The following is a 20,578-nucleotide window of genomic DNA, read 5'->3' on the forward strand; positions in this document are numbered from 1 at the left end:
GGCTAGTAGGCTTCAATGAAGTTACTGTGAAAAGACCCTAGTCACCACATTGCGGCGCCTGTTCGGGGAGGCTGGTACGGGAATCGAACCGTGCTGCTGGCCTGCCTTGGTCTGCTTTAAAAGCCAGCGATTTAGCCCAGTGTGCTAGGCAGGCCCCCCCCCCCCCCCCGGGTGGTCTGGGATTCTGGCCGTGCACGCTTGCGGAGGGGTGGGCCCACGGAGCCCAAGGGGCTGTAGTGCGGTAGGGGGCATAGGCGCGGGCGTTTTGGGAGGCCACGTCGAGGGAGGCTGCAAGGGCCCATGCCTCTGCTAGTCCGAGAGAGTCTTTCTCTAAAAGTCTCTGGCGAATTTGCGACGATGCCAAACCGGTTACGTAAGCGTCTCTGATCAGGAGGTCCGTATGTTCATTCGCCGTTACCGCTGGGCAGTCGCAGTTTCTTCCCAGGGTCGTCAGAGCATTGAAGAATTCGTCCAGCGATTCCCCGGGGATTTGACGTCTCGTCGCGAGCTGGTAGCGTGCGTAGACCTGGTTGACGGGCCTAATGTAGGTCTGTTTCAGCAAGTTGATCGCCGCTGGGAATTCTTCCGCATCCTCGATGAGTGCGTAGATTTCACTCACTCACTCTGGAATGCAGGATTTGCATCTTCTGGTCTTCCGTTGGTCTGCCGGGGGCCGTTCGGAGTACCCCTCAAAGCACGCCAGCCAGTGTTTAAACGCCGATGTTGCGTTAGCTGCTTGGGGGCCGATTCGCAGGCACTCCGGGGTGATCCGGAGCTCCATATTCCTTTTTAAGTCTGCTCAATAAGGGTATAAGCTGAATGTTGGAAAAAGCGAGCTTTTTGTGATACACGCAAGGGGCCAGGAAAAGAGAGTGGGAGAGCTACCGCTTAAGATGGTGGAGAGGAGCTTTCGCTACTTGGGCATTCAGGTGGCTAAGAGCTGGGGGTCCTGCACAAGCTCAATTTAGCACGGCTGGTGGATCAGTTGGAGGAGGACTTTAAGAGGTGGGAAATGCTGCCGCTTTTCCAGGCGGACAGGGTGCAGTCTGTAAGGATGATGGTCCTCCCCAGGTTCTTGTTCGTCTTCCAGTGCCTTCCCATTCTCATCCCAAAGTCTTTTTCAAGCGGGTAAATAGGATTATTACGGGATTTGCATGGGCAAACAGGACCCCGCGTGTTAAGAGACTGTTCTTGGAGCGCAGTCCGGGGGGGGGCGGCTGGTTGGCACTGCCAAACTTTAGCAGCTATTACTGGGCAGCGAATATATCCATGATTCGGAAATGGGTAATGGAGGGTTAGGGCGCGCCATCTAATAAAGATACTAGCTTTGGGGCACTGATAACTGCATCGTTGACGCTTCCGCCGACACGGTGTACTACAAGCCCGGTGGTGGCGGCGACATGGGAGGATTTGGGGGCAGTGGAGATGGCACAGGGGGGAGGCAAGGGCTTCAGTCTGGGCCCCGATATGGAACAATCACAGGTTTGTTCTGGGTAGAATAGACGCGGGGGGGTTTTCGAAGTTGGAACAGGGCAGGTATCAAAAGGATGGGGGACGGACTTCCGTGCGGCGATGACCAGCTGAGTCGCACGTTTCGGCAGCTCCCTGTGAAACGGACTTTTGGGCTCTTGATAGGAGCCCCAACGGCAATTTTGACGGCTAAAAACACTGTGCGGTAAACCAGAAGGGAATCCCCCCTGGATACGGATGGAAAAAGGAGAGAGTGGCCAGATTGCAGTGGATCCTTTAGAACAGCGGCAAGGAAGGCAAGCAAAAACCAAGATGGCGTCGGAAGGTGGCAGTTTAACATGGGGCCCTGAACAACAAGAGTTCTTGAAATGCTGTGTGGAAGAGATCAAAAAGGAAATGAAGAAAGAGCTGTTGGCCCCGATACTACAGGCGATCGAAGGGCTAAAGGAGGAACAAAAGACCCAGGAGCGGGAGCTTCGGGTCGTGAAGGCAAAGGCAGCCGAGAATGAGGACGATATACAGGGCCTGGTGGTGAAGACGGAGACGCAGGAGGCACATCAGAAACGATGTGTGGAAAGGTTGGAGGCACTGGAAAACAACGCAAGGAGGAACAACCTGAGGATTCTTGGTCTTCCTGAAGGTGTGGAGGGAGCGGACGTCGGGGCATATGTGAGCACGATGCTGCACTCGTTAATGGGAGCGGAGGCCCCGGCGTGTCCGTTGGAGGTGGAGGGAGCATACCGAGTGATGGCGCGAGGACCGAGAGCAGGAGAAATTCCCAGAGCCATAGTGGTGAGATTCCTCCGTTTTAAGGATAGAGAAATGGTCCTTAGATGGGCGAAGAAAACTCGGAGCAGTAAATGGGAGAACGCGGTGATCCGCGTTTATCAAGACTGGAGTGCGGAGGTGGCGAGAAGGAGGGCGAGCTTTAATCGGGCCAAGGCGGTGCTTCATAAAAAGATGATAAAATTTGGAATGCTGCAACCGGCAAGACTGTGGGTCACATATCGAGGGAGGCACCACTACTTTGAGACGGCGGATGAAGCGTGGACTTTTATTGTGGAAGAAAAACTGGAATGAGCGGGTTATTAAAAAGAACGTTCAAACAAAAGTGGTGGGGCGAATGTGGGGGGCAAAGAGGGGTTTTATGTACTAATCCTGCGATGTGGTAACTTTTCTCTCTCCCACAGGTGGTGATGGGGGGAGGAGGGGAGGTGGAGGAGATGGGGCGTTGGCCATTGGGGGCGGGGCCAAGGGAGAAGCGCGGGCTTGGTTCCCGCGCTATAATAATCATGGCGGGAATAGAGAAGCAGGAAGGAGGGGGCGTCGCACGGTGCGAGCCGAGGTCACGGGGGGGAAGCCGAGGTCAGCCAGAGTTTGCTGACTTCTGGGAGCAACATGGGGGGAGTAATTACGCTAGCGGGGGATCTAGCGGGGGGGGGGGATTACTGGGTTGCTGCTGCTGGGGAGAGGGGGGAGCTGGTATGGGAGAGGATGGGCGGGGGGGCACCGCCTGGGGGAGATACAGCTGCGTGGGAACTGGGTGAGGAGCTGGAAAAAGGTGATGGCTAATCGACAAGGGGGGGGGGGGGGGGGGGGGGGTAGGAAGCCCCCCAACTCGGCTGATCACGTGGAACGTGAGAGGGCTGAACGGGCCGATAAAGAAGGTGTGCGAGTACCCGTGCCCTAAGAAACTTAAGGCAGATGTGGTTATGTTACAGGAAACGCACCTGAAACTGATAGACCAGGTTAGGCTACGCAAAGGATGGGTGGGGCAGGTGTTCCATTCGGGGCTAGATGCGAAAAACAGGGGGGTGGCTATATTAGTGGGGAAGCGGGTAATGTTCGAGGCAAAGACTATAGTGGCGGATAACAGGAGCAGATACGTGATGGTGAGTGGCAAACTACAGGGGGAGACGGTGGTTTTGGTAAACGTATATGCCCCGAACTGGGATGATGCCAATTTTATGAGGCGGATGCTAGGACGCATTCCGGACCTAGAGATGGGAAAGCTGATAATGGGGGGAGATTTTAATACGGTGTTGGAACCAGGGCTGGATAGGTCGAAGTCCAGGACTGGAAGGAGGCCGGCAGCAGCCAAGGTGCTTAAAGATTTTATGGAGCAGATGGGAGGTGTAGACCCGTGGAGATTTAGCAGACCTAGGAGTAAGGAGTTCTCGTTTTTCTCCTATGTCCATAAAGTCTACTCGCGAATAGACTTTTTTGTGCTGGGTAGGGCATTGATCCCGAAGGTGAGGGGAACGGAGTATACGGCTATAGCCATTTCGGATCACGCTCCACACTGGGTGGACTTGGAGATAGGGGAGGAAACAGGAGGGCGCCCACCCTGGAGAATGGACATGGGACTAATGGCAGATGAGGGGGTGTGTCTAAGGGTGAGAGGGTGCATTGAAAAGTACTTGGAACTCAATGATAATGGGGAGGTCCAGGTGGGAGTGGTCTGGGAGGCGTTGAAGGCGGTGGTTAGAGGGGAGCGGATATCAATAAGGGCACATAAAGGGAAGCAGGAGAGTAAGGAACGGGAGCGGTTGCTGCAAGAACTTTTGAGGGTGGACAGACAATATGCGGAAGCACCGGAGGAGGGACTGTACAGGGAAAGGCAATGGCTACATGTAGAATTTGACTTGCTGACTACAGGCACTGCAGAGGCACAATGGAGGAAGGCACAGGGTGTACAGTACGAATATGGGGAGAAGGCGAGCAGGTTGCTGGCACACCAATTGAGGAAAAGGGGAGCAGCGAGGGAAATAGGGGGAGTGAGGGATGAGGAAGGAGAGATGGAGCGGGGAGCGGAGAGAGTGAATGGAGTGTTCAAGACATTTTATAAAAAATTATATGAAGCTCAACCCCCGGATGGGAGGGAGAGAATGATGGGCTTCTTGGATCGGCTGGAATTTCCCAAGGTGGAAGAGCAGGAAAGGGTGGGACTGGGAGCACAGATCGAGGTAGAAGAAGTGGTGAAAGGAATTAGGAGCATGCAGGCGGGAAAGGCCCCGGGACCGGATGGATTCCCAGTCGAATTCTATAGAAAATATGTGGACTTGCTCGCCCCGGTACTGACGAGGACCTTTAATGAGGCAAAGGAAAGGGGACAACTGCCCCCGACTATGTCTGAAGCAACGATATCGCTTCTCTTAAAGAAGGAAAAGGACCCGCTACAATGCGGGTCCTTTGGACCTATTTCCCTCCTAAATGTAGATGCCAAGGTCCTGGCCAAGGTAATGGCAATGAGAATAGAGGAATGTGTCCCGGGGGTGGTCCACGAGGACCAAACTGGGTTTGTGAAGGGGAGACAGCTGAACATGAATATACGGAGGTTGTTAGGGGTAATGATGATGGCCCCACCAGAGGGAGAAACGGAGATAGTAGTGGCGATGGATGCCGAGAAAGCATTTGATAGAGTGGAGTGGGATTATTTGTGGGAGGTGTTGAGGAGATTTGGTTTTGGAGATGAGTATGTTGGATGGGTGCAGCTGTTGTATAGGGCCCCAGTGGCGGGCGTGGTCACGAATGGACGGGGATCTGCATATTTTCGGCTCCATAGAGGGACAAGGCAGGGATGCCCTCTGTCCCCATTATTGTTTGCACTGGCGATTGAGCCCCTGGCGATAGCGTTGAGGGGTTCCAAGAAGTGGAGGGGAGTACTTAGAGGAGAAGAGCACCGGGTATCTTTGTATGCGGACGATTTGCTACTATACGTGGCGGACCCGGCGGAGGGGATGCCAGAAATAATGCGGATACTTGGGGAGTTTGGGGATTTTTCAGGGTATAAATTGAACATGGGGAAAAGTGAGTTGTTTGTGGTGCATCCAGGGGAGCAGAGTAGAGAAATAGAGGACCTACCGTTGAGGAAGGTAACAAGGGACTTTCGTTACCTGGGGATCCAGATAGCTAAGAATTGGGGCACATTGCATAGGTTAAATTTAACGCGGTTGGTGGAACAGATGGAGGAGGATTTCAAGAGATGGGATATGGTATCCCTGTCAATGGCAGGGAGGGTGCAGGCGGTTAAGATGGTGGTCCTCCCGAGATTCCTCTTTGTGTTTCAGTGCCTCCCGGTGGTGATCACGAAGGCTTTTTTAAAAAGGATTGAAAAGAGCATCATGGGTTTTGCGTGGGCCGGGAAGACCCCGAGAGTGAGGAAGGGATTCTTACAGCGTAGCAGGGATAGGGGGGGGGCTGGCACTACCGAGCCTAAGTGAGTATTATTGGGCCGCTAATATTTCAATGGTGAGTAAGTGGATGGGAGAGGAGGAGGGTGCGGCGTGGAAGAGATTAGACAGGGCGTCCTGTAGGGGGACTAGCCTACAGGCTATGGTGACAGCCCCATTGCCGTTCTCACCGAGGAACTACACCACAAGCCCGGTGGTGGTGGCTACACTGAAGATTTGGGGACAGTGGAGACGGCATAGGGGAATGACTGGAGCCTTGGGGGGGTCCCCGATAAGAAACAACCATAGGTTTGCCCCGGGGGGAATGGATGGGGGATATGGAATGTGGCAAAGAGCAGGAATAACGCAACTGAAAGATCTGTTTGTGGATGGGAAGTTCGCGAGTCTGGGAGCGCTGTCCGAGAAATATGGGTTGCCCCAAGGGAATGCATTCAGGTATATGCAACTGAGGGCTTTTGCGAGGCAACAGGTGAGGGAATTCCCACAGCTCCCGACACAAGAGGTGCAGGACAGAGTGATCTCAAAGACATGGGTGGGGGATGGTAAGGTGTCAGATATATATAGGGAAATGAGGGACGAAGGGGAGACTATGGTAGATGAACTAAAAGGGAAATGGGAAGAAGAGCTGGGGGAGGAGATCGAGGAGGCGCTGTGGGCAGATGCCCTAAGCAGGGTAAACTCGTCGTCCTCGTGTGCCAGGCTAAGCCTGATTCAATTTAAGGTATTACACAGGGCACATATGACTGGAGCACGGCTCAGTAAATTTTTTGGGGTGGAGGATAGGTGTGCGAGGTGCTCGAGAAGCCCAGCGAATCATACCCATATGTTTTGGTTATGCCCGGCACTACAGGGGTTTTGGATGGGGGTGACAAAGGTGCTTTCAAAAGTAGTAGGAGTCCGGGTCGAACCAAGCTGGGGGTTGGCTATATTTGGGGTTGCACAAGAGCCGGGAGTGCAGGAGGCGAGAGAGGCCGATGTTTTGGCCTTTGCGTCCCTAGTAGCCCGGCGCAGGATATTGCTAATGTGGAAAGAAGCCAAGCCAGGCGTTCGTGAAAAAGCAGGTGGGGGAATTCCCGCTGCTGCCTGCCCAAAGGATACAGGATAGGGTGGTCTCGGGCGTGTGGATAGGGGATGGCAAGATATCGGAAATATATCAGGAGCTGCAGGAGGCCTCAGTGGAGGAGCTGAAGGGCAAATGGGAGGAGGAGCTGGATGAGGGCCTGTGGGCTGATGCCCTGGGCAGGGTCAATTCCTCCTCATCTTGCGCCAGGCTCAGCCTGATCCAGTTTAAGGTGGTGCACTGGGCGCATATGACAGTGGCGAGAATGAGTAAATTCTTTGGGGTGGAGGACAGGTGCGAGGTGCTCAGGGAGCCCAGCAAACCACGTCCATATGTTCTGGGCATGACCAGCACTTACAGGATTTTGGAAAGGTCCAAGGTCTTGGATACTCGGGTAAAATCAAGCTGGGGGTTAGCGATATTTGGGGTATCAGACGATCCGGGAGTGCAGGACTCGAAAGAGGCCGGAGTTCTGGCCTTTGCCTCCTTGGTAGCCCACAGAAGGCTCTTGTTAATGTGGAGGGACGCGACACCCCCAAGTGTAGAGGCTTGGGTCAGTGACATGGCGGGATTTCTCAGGTTGGAGAGAATAAAGTTTGCCTTGAGTGGGTCCTTGCACGGGTTCTCCAGGCGGTGGCAACCGTTCCTTGACTTTCTCGCGGAACGTTAGGTGGAGGTCAGCAGTAGCAGCAAACCAGGGGGGGGGTTTGGGCGGTGGATGGATTTCATTTGTAAAGGGCAGATACCCCACCTTGTTTTGTTAAATTGTTAAATGGTTAAGTTATTTTCTGTTTTATTGCTAAGTTTTCTTTTCGTTGTTTTTCTTATTGTTGTGGTTTGTAAATTTTTGAAAAATTTTGAATAAAATAAATTTAAAAAAAATTATATTTGGCTGCCGTTAGAATCAGAAGACCAAGCCCAAATGTAAGCACATCAAAAGATACACCGGACTCTCCTCTTTTATTTACTTTGTCCACAGGATGAGAGTCTTGCTCGCTACACCAGCATTTATTGCCCATCGCCAAGTGCCCTAGAGAAGGTGGTGGTGAGCCACCTTCTGGAACCACTGCAGTCCAGGAGGTGGAGTACACGCACAAATGCTGTTCGGCAGGAGTTCCAGGATACCCATGCCAATAAAGTTCCAAGTCAGAATTGTGGGGTGCTTGGACAGGAACTTGCAGGTGGTGTATTCCCATATATCTGCTGCCCGTGCCCTGGTGCACTGCAAAAGAGTCTCAAGTTACAGCTTCAATTGTATGAAGTATAGAACAATTTTTATGGAACTGAAATATCACCCGTCAACTTGAAACCAGGCATCACTGAAGACTTCTAATAATCCATAAAGTTACAGGAATGTTTGGATACACGTCATGATTCAGGGTTCTGTAAATTATTCCTCAACAGGCTTCAGCATCATGATTTCAAATGTGCATTTGGATAGTTTACCCAAACGACAGGATGGGCCAGCCAGGCCATTCACAGGCAGACAATAGGTGGCCTAGTCAAAGTAATGACTTAAGCAATATCTGGTTATCCAGGAAGAATCTAGTGCCTTGATGTTGATCATTTTCTTAACTAAGACCTAGATGGAAGGCTTCAAGCAACAGACATCAGGAGCCAAAGTTTTCATTCCAGGGATGGTAAACCAACACCTATTTCTGTCGGCCACTGATTGGCCTGGAGGAGTACGGCACAGCCAGAGGATAACTTAAGGGAAACAGCAGCCATGGACTGGGCTTGCTGCTGCCGTAGCAAATCGAAGAGAAGAGGATAATGGCAGTTGGGCAGTCGCCCCATATTCTTCTGGTGAGGCCCTGGTGAAGGCTCTACTGGATATGAAAATTGCACTGTTCCCCCATCTGAAAGAACAGCTGCACATGCTAGAGGCTGCCACAAGAGATCACAGCAGGGGCATGGGTCCGTAACCAAAAACAATTTAGCGAAGAGAAAGTTCCAAGTGACACTGGGGTGACAGGCCTCTAGCGTTGTAGACACCAGAATAAACACAGCTGAGCAAATTGATAGTTCTACGAAGAACTATGCAAATGCAGATGAAGTGGCCAGCAGCAGAACTTAAGGCATGAACAACCTTCACACTGATTGTGATTAAGCAGGGGGGGGGATTGTGATTAAGCGGGGGGGGGCGGGGGGGGGCGTGTTGCTGGAAGTGGCGGAGGACAGTGGTCTGTTAACTCTCGATCGATCATGTGGGAAGAGCAGAAAGTACACAGAGCACATGAATGGGCTCAGATGAGTGGAACGGTTTAGTTCACCATATGGACCATAAATCGAGGTTGCAGTACTGTACTTGGCATGGCTCCATTGCAGCATGCCATGGGGCGATGGAGAGACAGGAGCTCATATAGAACAGACTCAAATTGCAAGATGTCTGTTCAATGCAGGTGTTAGCAGACAGCACTGATTGCAACTGCTCGCCGCTTCCACGACTAGATTCTGGATGGGTATCAGGAAACAACCCTCACCTCACAGCAACCACTCAGTCTGGATGTTGACCTGAAGATGTCCAACACCAGGATAGAGGTGTTATGGCAGCTGCCAGGAAAACGTGAGCACATTTGCGAGGTGTGGTCAAAGATCAGATGGATACTGCGAGTAGAAGCAGTTTCTGTTCAAGAATCTGGCTGGCTATTCAGTCCATGTCTCGATGGCTATGTGGGTACAATTACTGACCCTTCGGATGAAGGAAAGCCATCAAAAAAAAGTTCCCCGTGCCTGGTCCCTCTGTCTGATATTGCCGCCCACTTGATGCCACGAGGCAAGCATCATTCAGGTCTGCAGCTGATCCATGGAATAACCTGGAGGCATAATGTTCAGCACTACAGTCACCGTGACAGCTGCTGGTACAGATCTTATAAGGGTACTGTAAGGCTATAGGTCCTAGTGTATTCGAGCACAAATATCAGAGACCAATTCCTCCCTGGATAGGAGCAGTCTCCTATGACACTGGCATTCTGTCATTTCCAGATAGTTTGTTCTTGGTGGTATTCTCTTTCCCTTGGAAGTCCATTTTGCTGCACAGGCAGCCTCCAGACCAGGAGCTCACCATCTACTGATATCCCTCCTTATTACTCTCCCGCATATCAGTGTATGTTGCTCCCATCTTCTGCAACCCATCACTGAAGCATAAAAGTGATGCCAGGTTCTCAAGATTTGAAACACACTTTCCTCACAAAATCAAACCTGACCTCTAGCATTGGAAACTGTGGCAGTGCATGTGCAACTGAGTTTCACTCTTCCCCATCTATGCAACATTTTTACACTGCATTCAAGCACAATGGCCCCGCTGTTCCACAACACCTATGCTCAAGTGTAGCCCAGAGCCTTTATTTCTCCTGCTTGCCATTTGAAACTTGCTGCTCCTGAGGAGCTCAACAACACCTTCAACAAATAATTAATTGCAGGCTCTTGAGCTGTGGGATCCAGACGAGCCCTTTGATGTTGTTTCCTAAAAAAGGTTCTCTCCTGTGGCCTAGATCCCTGAACTGAAAAACCACAAACCTAGAGCAATGTACTGGGGCTCCAGGTTCAAATCTCACCATAGTAGATGGTTAAATTGCCCTCCCTGCGAAAACACAAATGTGTTTCTGAGGCATTGGGAACTAGTGATGCCTTCTTAATGTATGATTTTCCAGGCCCACTTACACTTGACCTCCACTCCACTGGCATTTGAATTCTGGAGTCGAATTTTCAGTCAAGGCATCAAAATATTGCAAGGCAGAAATTGAAAGTTAAGATAGAAACCATCTTTCCACACAATTAATTACTTTTCCTTTACCTTCATCATCCCAAATTCAGCATATCAATGTTCTGTTCACATACGATTATAAAAGTAAGCTGAATGAATTGAGCAGAGTTATGTGGCATAGCATTGTGCCAGTTTCATCTACCGTTGAATTAAGCGGCTTTAGGCCAAAGGAAAATCTCCCGACAGTTAACGCAAGTCAAACTTCAGAGAGATTAAAGTACACACGCTTAAGACAGAGCTACAGCAGATCACAAAGCAGCTTCAATGCAACAGCCCACCCCTCAGTTCCACTGACTCATCAGCAACTACTAAAAAACGTAACAAAAAAGTGAAGTTGTTTTGATTTTAAATAAAAACAATCAGATTGCTCAAGGGAACACTTTGGCACCTGAACAGCCACTCACATCATAGCAGACCTAAATCCTTCACATTGAAGAGATTGTTCCATATCATCTATACCAACATTTATATTTGCCTGGTGCCATTCCACATCATCTATACCAACATTTATACTCATCTGTTGCCATTAACTAATTCTTCCTATCCTAATAGAAGCTACATGATAGAAGAAACTGCATTTCAGGATGTAGTGTAGCTAGCTGCATAATTTTCACTAAAAGAAGAATCTTAAATATTGTTTCCAAATACGAATTGAATATCAAGATACTAAAATATTGCAAGAGGATCATCTGTTCAAACTGAGAGCCATGTGCACCCCTTATCATTATACTCCAGCCAGTTAAATGTTAGTGTTAGTTTCAAAGGATGAAGAAACTAAAGAAACTCAAAGCAAACTAAGACATTGTGGCAATATTCCAAAACAGTAGCTATAATCAAACAAGCAAATCAACTTTTGTTTATGCAACAGAATTTATTACTTGATTAAAAACTAACTTTTTATTGGAAAGTTTATATATCATTTAAATGCAAAAAGAACAAAACCAGACTTCACGGCAGATAATTCAGGGCAATTTAGAATAAAGGGACCCATTTAGACTGCTGTTTTGGAATTCTGCAAGTACGATAATAAACGGGTTTCATCATGGCATGGCACAAATGCTTGTGAATTAGTTAAAATAAGGTTGCCTCAACAATAAATCATTCCAAATTAGTTCATGCTGCACAAAAACAGAGTTTAAATTAAACAAGATAGATCAGCAACTGCCTAGCATAGTAATAACAGATAAACAACCTAAGCAGACTACAGACAGACGTTACCCTGAGAAATCAGTTGGCTTTTCTGCAAGGGTGCTGGATCAGGTGGTATTTCAAGTTCTGTAAAGGCTGGTTGTGGTGAGGGAGGACTATCAGTACTGGAGGAGTGAGAAACAGTTGTGATTTGGGTGGGTGTTGAACATCCTGTTAAAGTGCAGGAAGGAAAGAAAAAGGGAACCAGAAGATCAATGCTGCCAATTTTTATTAAAAAGAGAAAAGTTATTAAGTAATCCTCAAAGCCCATAAAAGATATTTTACAATAACTTGTCAGACATTCATTGACTGTCAAAACTAGAATATAAATTTTCCAGCAGGACAAATTATAGGACTACTGGATGAAAATAAGAGGACAAGAGGAAAGCAGTGCAAAACTGCAACAAGCAAAATCTGGCATCCGACTCAATCACAGCACAGTATTTACAGTTAAAAGAAGCTACAGCCAGGACCATCCCAATTCGAGGACCAAGCAATTGGTGAAAAAGTAGTCAAAATACTTTACAGTTCACCCAATAGGTTTAAGGTTTCCCAGATAGTAACATATTCTTCCAAAGGATTGTTAACAGGTTGCGGTACCTGCCCTACAATTGGTCATCTAAGCTAGATGCACAATTACTGCAAGGAATGAAGCTTGCCTTATTCTAGTTTGTATTCTTAATGGAGGTTTAAAATACAGGACATTTTTGTACTGTATGAACTGTTAAACTAATGGTCTCTGAAAACCCTAATCACTGATCAAATCTAGATCAGTGTACAAGAATAGATTTTAATTTGAAGCTGCTACCAATACATGTACCAGAACTTTTATACTTTGGACTAAGATGGTCTCGCTTCAGTGGCTGCAATAATCCTTTGACTAAATTGGCAGGTTGAGATTTCCTACAGTAATTGTGCAAGTTGTGCCAATGGAAAAGCACATGCCTCATTTGATATTGTTAGTTAATATTTACTCAGGATTTTAGATAGTAACACTAATTTGTTTGAAAAAAAACTAATTAAACTGCTTAATAAAAATAGGTACAAAGGGTGCAATGGCAAATTTGTAATGACAAAGTGTTTACGGATAGGCCAACTGTCAAAATTGATATCCTTGGGGGCGCACTGTGGTGCAGTGATTAGCACTGCTGCCTCACGGCGCAGAGGACCCGTGTTCGATCTCGGACCCAGGTCACTGTCCATGTGGAATTTGCACATTCTATCCATGTCTGCATGGGTCTTAACGCCATAACTCAAAAGATGTGCGGGGTGGGTGGATTGGCCACGCTAAAGTTCCCCTTAATTGGAAAAAAAAAGAATTGGGTACTTTAAATTTACATTAAAACAATTGATGTCCTTAATATTAGCAAATTAAATTTGATCAAAGAGGTATTTTACAATATAACTTGATAGACTAAAAGTAATGCCATGAACAACATTAATTGAAGAGGTGGATTATATTCTAATAGTTACTATCAAGTATTTATTTACAACATGCAGGATACAGACGTAAAATGAATTGCTGCTTCAAAGCGCCAGGGATCCGGGTTCAATTCCCAGCTTGGGTCACTGTCTGCACGTTCTCCCAGTGTCTGCGTGGGTTTCCTCCGGGCGCTCCGGTTTCCTCCCACAAGTCCCGAAAGACGTGCTTGTTAGGTGAATTGGACATTCTGAATTCTCCCTCACTGTACCCGAACAGGCGCTGGAGTGCAGCAACTAAGGGATTTTCACAGTAACTTCATTGCAGTGTTAATGAAAGCCTACTTGTGACACTAATAAAGATTATTATTATAATTAATTTCTAAATCCACAGGTTTAACCCTGGATTTTTCAGCTGAAAAGATTTCTTCGAAAGTTAGCTTGCAGCATCTAAATTTTCAATGTTTGACAAGATAAAGAGGCTATTAATAGTTACAAGGATTGCAACTCAGTTCTGGTAGGTTGAAAGATCAATAACCATTATTTACTGATACTTTAACAATTCGGCTCAAATTTAAGTTTCAGCATAAGCTAAACTAAATCTGTAGTTCAATGCAAAAAATGTTAACACAACTGCATATAAATTATTCAGACCGAAGAAACAGTACACTGACCTAAACCCACAGAGCCACCATACTGCTGTCCAACCAGAGATCCTCCCCCAGCAAACTGGTTATATGGAGTCATACTACGGAATGGGCTGTATGACGTAGGAGGCTGAAATGAAGTGTTTGACGAAGCACTCAACGAAGACTAGAAGAAAGATGCTGTCATTACTGACATTATTACTGGTACATTGTTTCTCGTAATATTCTACGATACTTAGTTACATCCTTTCACATCATGAAAACAAACTGGATATTGGCAAAGAACCAGAAAGGGTTTGTTTCTCGTGAAAGGATGTAACTAAGTATCGTAGAATATTACATCATGAAAACAAACTGGATCTTGGCAAAGCAACAGAAAGGGTTTGAACACAGTTCTTTTCTATTAAATAAATTTACTCTCCACATTTAAAAGCCAAGTTAAAAAGAAAAGTTAAAAATGCAAGCATATTGGTGCTTTGTAATTATATTCATTTTTATATCCATTGGCCCTTGCACAGGTTTCTAATCTTGGTCAATGCTTTCCCAAAATAATTATTGCAGAAAACCTGGACCAAAAACAACACAAGCTAAACTAGATTGTTATGGTCCTAACTGAGGCACGTTAGGAGACAAGGTTACTTAGTTGCTTAACGGCAACTAAGATATCAGTTGATGAAATCAAATCAAAGGTAGATCTTTCAGATGCTACTTGGAAGAGGAGAACCTGACAGCAACCAACGTGAAGGAGGAACATTTTCACAATAACAAAATTGAATAGCTTGAATAAATGATCATCCTGTGTCAATCAATTACTCCAATTTACCGACATCTAGTGACTGCAGCACTGTGGTAAATCAAAAACAATAATAACGAGATATGTACCAAAAAATATCAGCATTGAACAATATCAGTAATTCACCTGTACAATAGCAGGATCCTGGGGTTGAGGTTTTGGAGGTTCACACACAGTAATATCTTTGATATCACTACCACGGAAGATGATATACTCATAGATCTCATCTCTTGGGGCGACAGGTCTGTCTGTGGGGCGGTCTTCTGTTCCAAATGATCGCACTACCAAAACAAAAGATGAAACATCTTGCATTAAACAGAATCCAACAAACTTTCATCTGATCTTGACAGTACCGGTTGAAATGTGGGCTGCACGGTGATGGTATTTAGCACTGCTGCCTCACGGCACCGAGGACCCGTGTTCGATCCCAGCCCTGGGTCACCGTCTGTGTGGAGGTTGCACATTCTCCCCGTGTCTGCGTGGGGCTCACCCCTACAACCCAAAGACATGGAGGGTAGGTGGATTGGCCATATTTTGTATTAAAACAGTAAAAAATATATGCAAGGCCAAACTGTACAAACACTAATTTTGCGTTGGAGAAACAGGGTACCCTCCCCTCAGTTCCAACGTACGGGGAGGGGGTTAGGATACTCTGATTATTAAAACAGTTCACAACACAGTTGTACAAAAAAAAAGAAAATAATTGTGATTGCAATAAAATATTAGCAAGTGAACTGCACTACTTTATCCATTTTTCAAATGGATGGGATACAATCACAATCTTCCTGCAATGAGATTACAGGTCAATTAAGTTTGATTAGGATAAGATTTACTTGATTTTGATCTTTTGATTCACCATGGCCATTACCATTTTGGAATAGAAAGGGTAAAATTTAGATATAAAGCAGTATTCCACAATTATATAAAATATTTTTGAAACTCAAGTATGTGTTTTGCCTTGCATTTCAGAATTCCCAAACACAATCTCTGACCATTTGCCTCCCCCCACCCCCAAATTAATGGGCTCAGTAGCTCAGTTTGCAATCAGTGTCAACGCACTGCTGCTCTTTAAAAGAATATACCCGCTGCAGCACAAATTCTAATCTTGAATGCTATTTGTGAAAGTCTATTTGATTCTCAACAACTCAACGGATAGACTCATCTTGCGAGAGACTACCACAAAATAAAACTAATTCAATTTACAGAATTGAGTTGGATGCCTCCAACCTTTCCTTTCGAGCAGAACGTGACATTTTATTTGCCTTTATTACATTAAAGCAATTTTTATTTTCTCTGGCATTACACCCAGTATCTAATCATTTGCTTTGATTTTCAAGGAACCATCAAAATTCAGTTTACAGGACAAATAATTATTCTCTTCAGTGTTTCCTATGTACCGAAGTGCAGAGTTCTTTGAAACAGAATTGTTGGCTGCTGTTGGAGGAACCTATGCTACCTTTTGACACATATATATCTGTGCTGGGCAATCACCAGCTTCATATGCGAGGCACCCACTCTCACAGGGTTTTCTGCCTATACCATCTTAAAACTATTTTTCTGCAGCAAATAAATCCACATTGCAATAGTGCATCCTTGAATACAATAGATGATCTGATTTAGTAGCTTTTAAAACAAATCTACAAAGACCCCATGATTCCATACCATCATGGCATAACAATTCTGGAGAGGAAATTAACTCTAATAAATCAAACTTAAATGCACATCAAAATCAAACTTTTCAGAGAGGGGAACAAAAATCATTTAAAAACAACTTTGTTAAGCTACTTAGAATCTCTAATGGACCCAATCAATGGGTTTCAGGTGAGGAGATTAGTCAATCAGCAGTACCAACTAGTTAACATGACAAAATCAGGATGCAAATTACCTGCAAAATCAAAGGAATGGACAACTCAAAGAATGACATACCCTCTCATATCATAAGAATCACTACAGTGCAGACGGAAGCCATTCGGCCCATCAAGTCTACATGAACCCTCTGAAAGAGCACCCTACCGAGGCCCATTCCCCCACCTAACCTTTTTGGGACACTAAAAGCCAACTTAGCATGGCCAATCCACTTAACCTGCACATCTTTGGACTGTGGGAGGAAACCGGAGCCCCCAGGAGGAAACCCATGCAGACACACGGAGAACATGTGCACTCGATACAGACAGCCACTTAATGTTGGAACTGAACCTGGGTTCCTAGTGCTCCCAGCTTTGTTTCATATCAGGCAGTGATAGATGAGACAGTCTAACACATGCAAACTGGGAAGTGTTACCACTATGGCAAATAAAAAAAATTGACAAGCAAATTGCTCATGGATTTACATTAGCAGCAATATCAGTTAAGTCAGTGGTTTTCACTTTTCTGCAATATACACACAATTTACAGGCACTCAATTGTGATTCTTTTTAAGCTAAAATTCTACAGATTATGCCACAATGCACTGGACAATGTCAGCAAAGCAATATAATTTATCAAGTAAAACCTAAAGGCCTCAATAGAGGTAGAGACAACATTTAATAAGGACAAAATAAACCTGGTAGTTAGTGAAAAGCAAACAATGACCTGAAAAATATGTACAAGCACAATAATGGGCAAGTCATATTTTCAATAGCCCAGTGCCATTAAAATATCTTAACTCGGTCTTAAAAGCATTAAAGCTCTACATAAGATTGGTAGTTTAGAAGAAAACCTAACTAATGAAATCGAAGAAAAAATACTCGAGCATCTATAAGTTACTAACAATACCCCTTATTCACCAAAGAGCCAATGCAATTTATATTTGGGGACAGGGAAAAAGGGACTACACAAGACCCAACTAGGATTAATTTCTCCAATTTTAGGCAAGTACGTGTGTCTTCAATTTAAATTAATCTTTCTAAACCCAACATGGAAGAAAGCAGTGCCACATCTAATTCTGGGGATGAAATGGGACAGGTGAAACATCTTATAGTGAAACAGCAGCTTGGAAACAGTGCTCAGTATTAGGTTTAGAGTAGTTATGCAAAAGGCAAGGAGCAATTAAAAGTGGATTGGAAACAAATACTTTCACATGGAAACAGCAAATGAGCAATGGGAGGACTTTGAGAAGGACACAATTCAGGCATAAACTCAAACACAACCTCATGAGAAGAAAAAGGCAGAAAATTCAAAGCTGTAGCTCTCAATTAAAACAGGTGTATAATATCAGGTTCATAAAAATGAAAATCACAGGACCCAGAATGTACAGTAGAGAATTGAAAAATGAAAGTGGGGCAAAAGAGAGTGAATGAGAAGGGAACAAAGTATTCAGCACAGTAACAATCAAAAATGGGGTGGGGTCAATCTAAAGGGAACATTTTCTTGAAGCCAAAACGTATGGTCAAGATACTGAGTGAATACAACTGCAGTTCTTCGATGGATAAAGACACGTATGGTTGGTAGCAGTCAAGCTGGAAACGTCACTGGGTCCAGATAAGCAAACTAATTACCACAAGAGAACTCAACACAATATTGAAGGAATGTCTGGACGTGCCACTCGAGTTCGTGAACATGCTATACTAAATATTGTTGATGCTGTCGTTAACAAATTAGGGTCATATATTTTAATAACTAGTCGAGCCCTTTCACCTCCACCCCGACCATCTGACTGCACACAAACCCGAATGCAAATAACTCAAACGACATTGAGTCCACGGTGCCTCGGAGGAAAAAGAAAATTGAGAAAACTGCCAAGTCAGCTGTCAAATCAGCGCCGCGGCGAGATACTAAAATACATTTTTTTTAAAGGAGAAGTCGATGCACCCCCCCAGGCGCCAAGAAGTGGCAGGGTGAAGAGGTTTGAGAACACCTGTCCTGATTTACAGATAGTGGAAGCAGGACAAAGGCGCCATCAGAAGGTGGAGAGGCAGACACATAAAAAAGAGGCCATGTTGGTCCATGCGGGCACCAGATGGTGAAAAATAGGTCGAAAGGATGATTTTGGTGGTTGGGGTGGGCAGAGCCTCCCAGTGTCGCAGTTGGAAGGCTCCAGGAGCTCCGCACTCACCCTTGGCCAGGGCCACCGTGGAGTTGTCTGTGTCGATGGTGTACAAGATGCCCTCGTAGCGAATCTGCGCCTTGGAGATCAGGCTGATCTTACTGCCGATGTACGGCGTCCCACCACTCATGGTGACGGGGGAATTGGTGACCGGGGCCGATTCCCTTTCTCTCTTTTTCTTTATTTCTCGCTCTCCGCAGCTGCGCGCACACAGCCGAGCCCCACCTCCCTCCCGCCCCGTATAGCGGCGCTTAAATATGGCGTCAGCCGGACTTCGTCGCGCAGCCGCGCCGCCCCACCCCGTACTCCCCGCCCCCTCCAGCGGCACCTGCAGGTCGGCGGTCAGTCACTGCAGCCACCCTTCCGGGAAACCCAGACAGGCGTGTGGTCACAGTTACACCCTGAGGCTAGTGATGGGCAACTTGGCCAATGTTTTTCAAACTTTTCTTCCCGGAACCCACTTTTACCAACTGGCTAACCTTCACAACCTAGGCAAGCAGATCTTCACAACCCACACAGGTGGACACTCGTGGCCCACCATTATTTCTTACCTTTGTGATGCAACAGGTGAACCTGCTCATCCTCACTACCTCACTTGCTGTGTCATTCAATGTTACATTTCTGCTAAGGACTTCTGCTGATGATTTAAGTTCTTTGAAAAAAAATCAAGAGGTTTGTCCTCAAACTCATCATGCCTTGGAAGCTTTGAGGGTTTTCAACTTTCATTTACCAGTACCTCCCTGCATGTAACATATATGGGCTTTGCATCCTGATTTTCATTGGCACAATTAAGAAAGCCACACCTCAATAAATTATTTTTAGACTGCTTTGTACTCGACTTCAGTTTTTTCTTTGTTGGGTGTTCACCAGAAGCCCTCGAGCTCTGCATGCAGCTCACACCAGCGCTGTTTAGTCCTTCCCTGGACTATCCTGAGATGCTCTCTCTAGCAGATTCGGTTGTGAGATCCTGGCCTGTTTGCGACACTGACCCTCTTCCTTATTATAAAATGACCCATCTTCAGTTATTCACACAGTCCTGTTGCTTGCTTGCCGGCAGCTACAAATGGAAGAATCTCTCCTTCACGATTTTGCACCCAAATCACGGATCTACAGGGCACATGGCATCAGTGCGTGTGCCACACTCGTGACTTGCCCTCTGCAACCGCCTCTAGCAGGATGACTCCATCGTTTGCATTTAAAGGCCAGTCACGGCCAGCATTCTTAAAAGCCGATCGCGGATGTTGGATGCTTCTCCCGCGATCGGGAATGCTGTGACTGATCGTTCTACTACCCTTCCGACACCCACCTGCGGGTTGCGACCCTGAGTTTGAAAAACCCTGACCTAGGCGAGTGTGTGAGGGATTAAAGTGAGTGGGCTCTGCATGAGTGGTCCTCCTTCATCTCAGTGGGCCGCAAGATTGAAATCAGGCATGTTCACTAACTATGACCCCCAAAATAAGATTGAACACATTTAACACACTGAATATTTCACAAGTTTTAGAAAATGCTTAATTATTCATATATGAATGTAACTGCCATCAACTACTAAAGAGGTAAAAACAAAATAAATATTTACGCTTGATTGGATGCAGTGGGATTGCACGGTTCTCACAGCCAGTGTGGGGTTATGGGGATAGGGCAGGGGTGTGTGGGCCTAGACAGGGTGTTCTTTCGGAGGGTCGGTGCAGACTCGATGGGCCAAATGGCTTCCTTCTGCACTGTAGGTGTTCTATGGTTCTAATCAGCATGCACCTCACCACGTGCCTTGCTTTACATGCATATCACTTCAGTTATACCGCTAGGAAAAAAGCTACGCAGATGGAAAACAGTGGCATGTGGCAACAGTCAACAAAATGTCTTGTGAGCCTCACTCAGAACTCTAATGGGCTGCATTTGGCCCCCGCCGCAGGTTGCCCACCACTGTCCTAGTCTATCAAATGGTGAGCATGAAGCCCTTGGACTAGAGCCTGCTCCAACAATCCTACTTCAAAATAACATTGCACTAGTTATTTTTGAAC

At 46.3% G+C, this 20,578-nt stretch overlaps 1 protein-coding gene across 3 annotated transcripts in view; it reads right to left on the reverse strand.

The window, feature by feature from the left end:
* lsm14b (LSM family member 14B) overlaps positions 1 to 20,578 on the reverse strand; it is an 87,121-nt gene that overhangs the window by 20,718 nt on the left and 45,825 nt on the right. Inside the window, exons 1-4 of one of the 3 annotated variants that reach the window (XM_072515104.1) lie at positions 18,570 to 18,794; positions 14,663 to 14,817; positions 13,771 to 13,909; positions 11,708 to 11,848 (exon numbers count right to left, since the gene is read on the reverse strand). In XM_072515104.1, the coding sequence (XP_072371205.1) occupies positions 11,708 to 11,848; positions 13,771 to 13,909; positions 14,663 to 14,817; positions 18,570 to 18,690 (556 nt within the window). In that variant the 5' untranslated portion in view covers positions 18,691 to 18,794. Of the gene's footprint in view, positions 1 to 11,707; positions 11,849 to 13,770; positions 13,910 to 14,662; positions 14,818 to 18,569; positions 18,795 to 20,578 lie in introns of those variants that run through there. The other 2 variants (XM_072515105.1, XM_072515106.1) reach the window with 2 other exon arrangements.

The sequence above is a fragment of the Scyliorhinus torazame genome, chromosome 8, assembly GCF_047496885.1.
Source record: "Scyliorhinus torazame isolate Kashiwa2021f chromosome 8, sScyTor2.1, whole genome shotgun sequence".
NCBI lineage: Eukaryota > Metazoa > Chordata > Chondrichthyes > Carcharhiniformes > Scyliorhinidae > Scyliorhinus > Scyliorhinus torazame.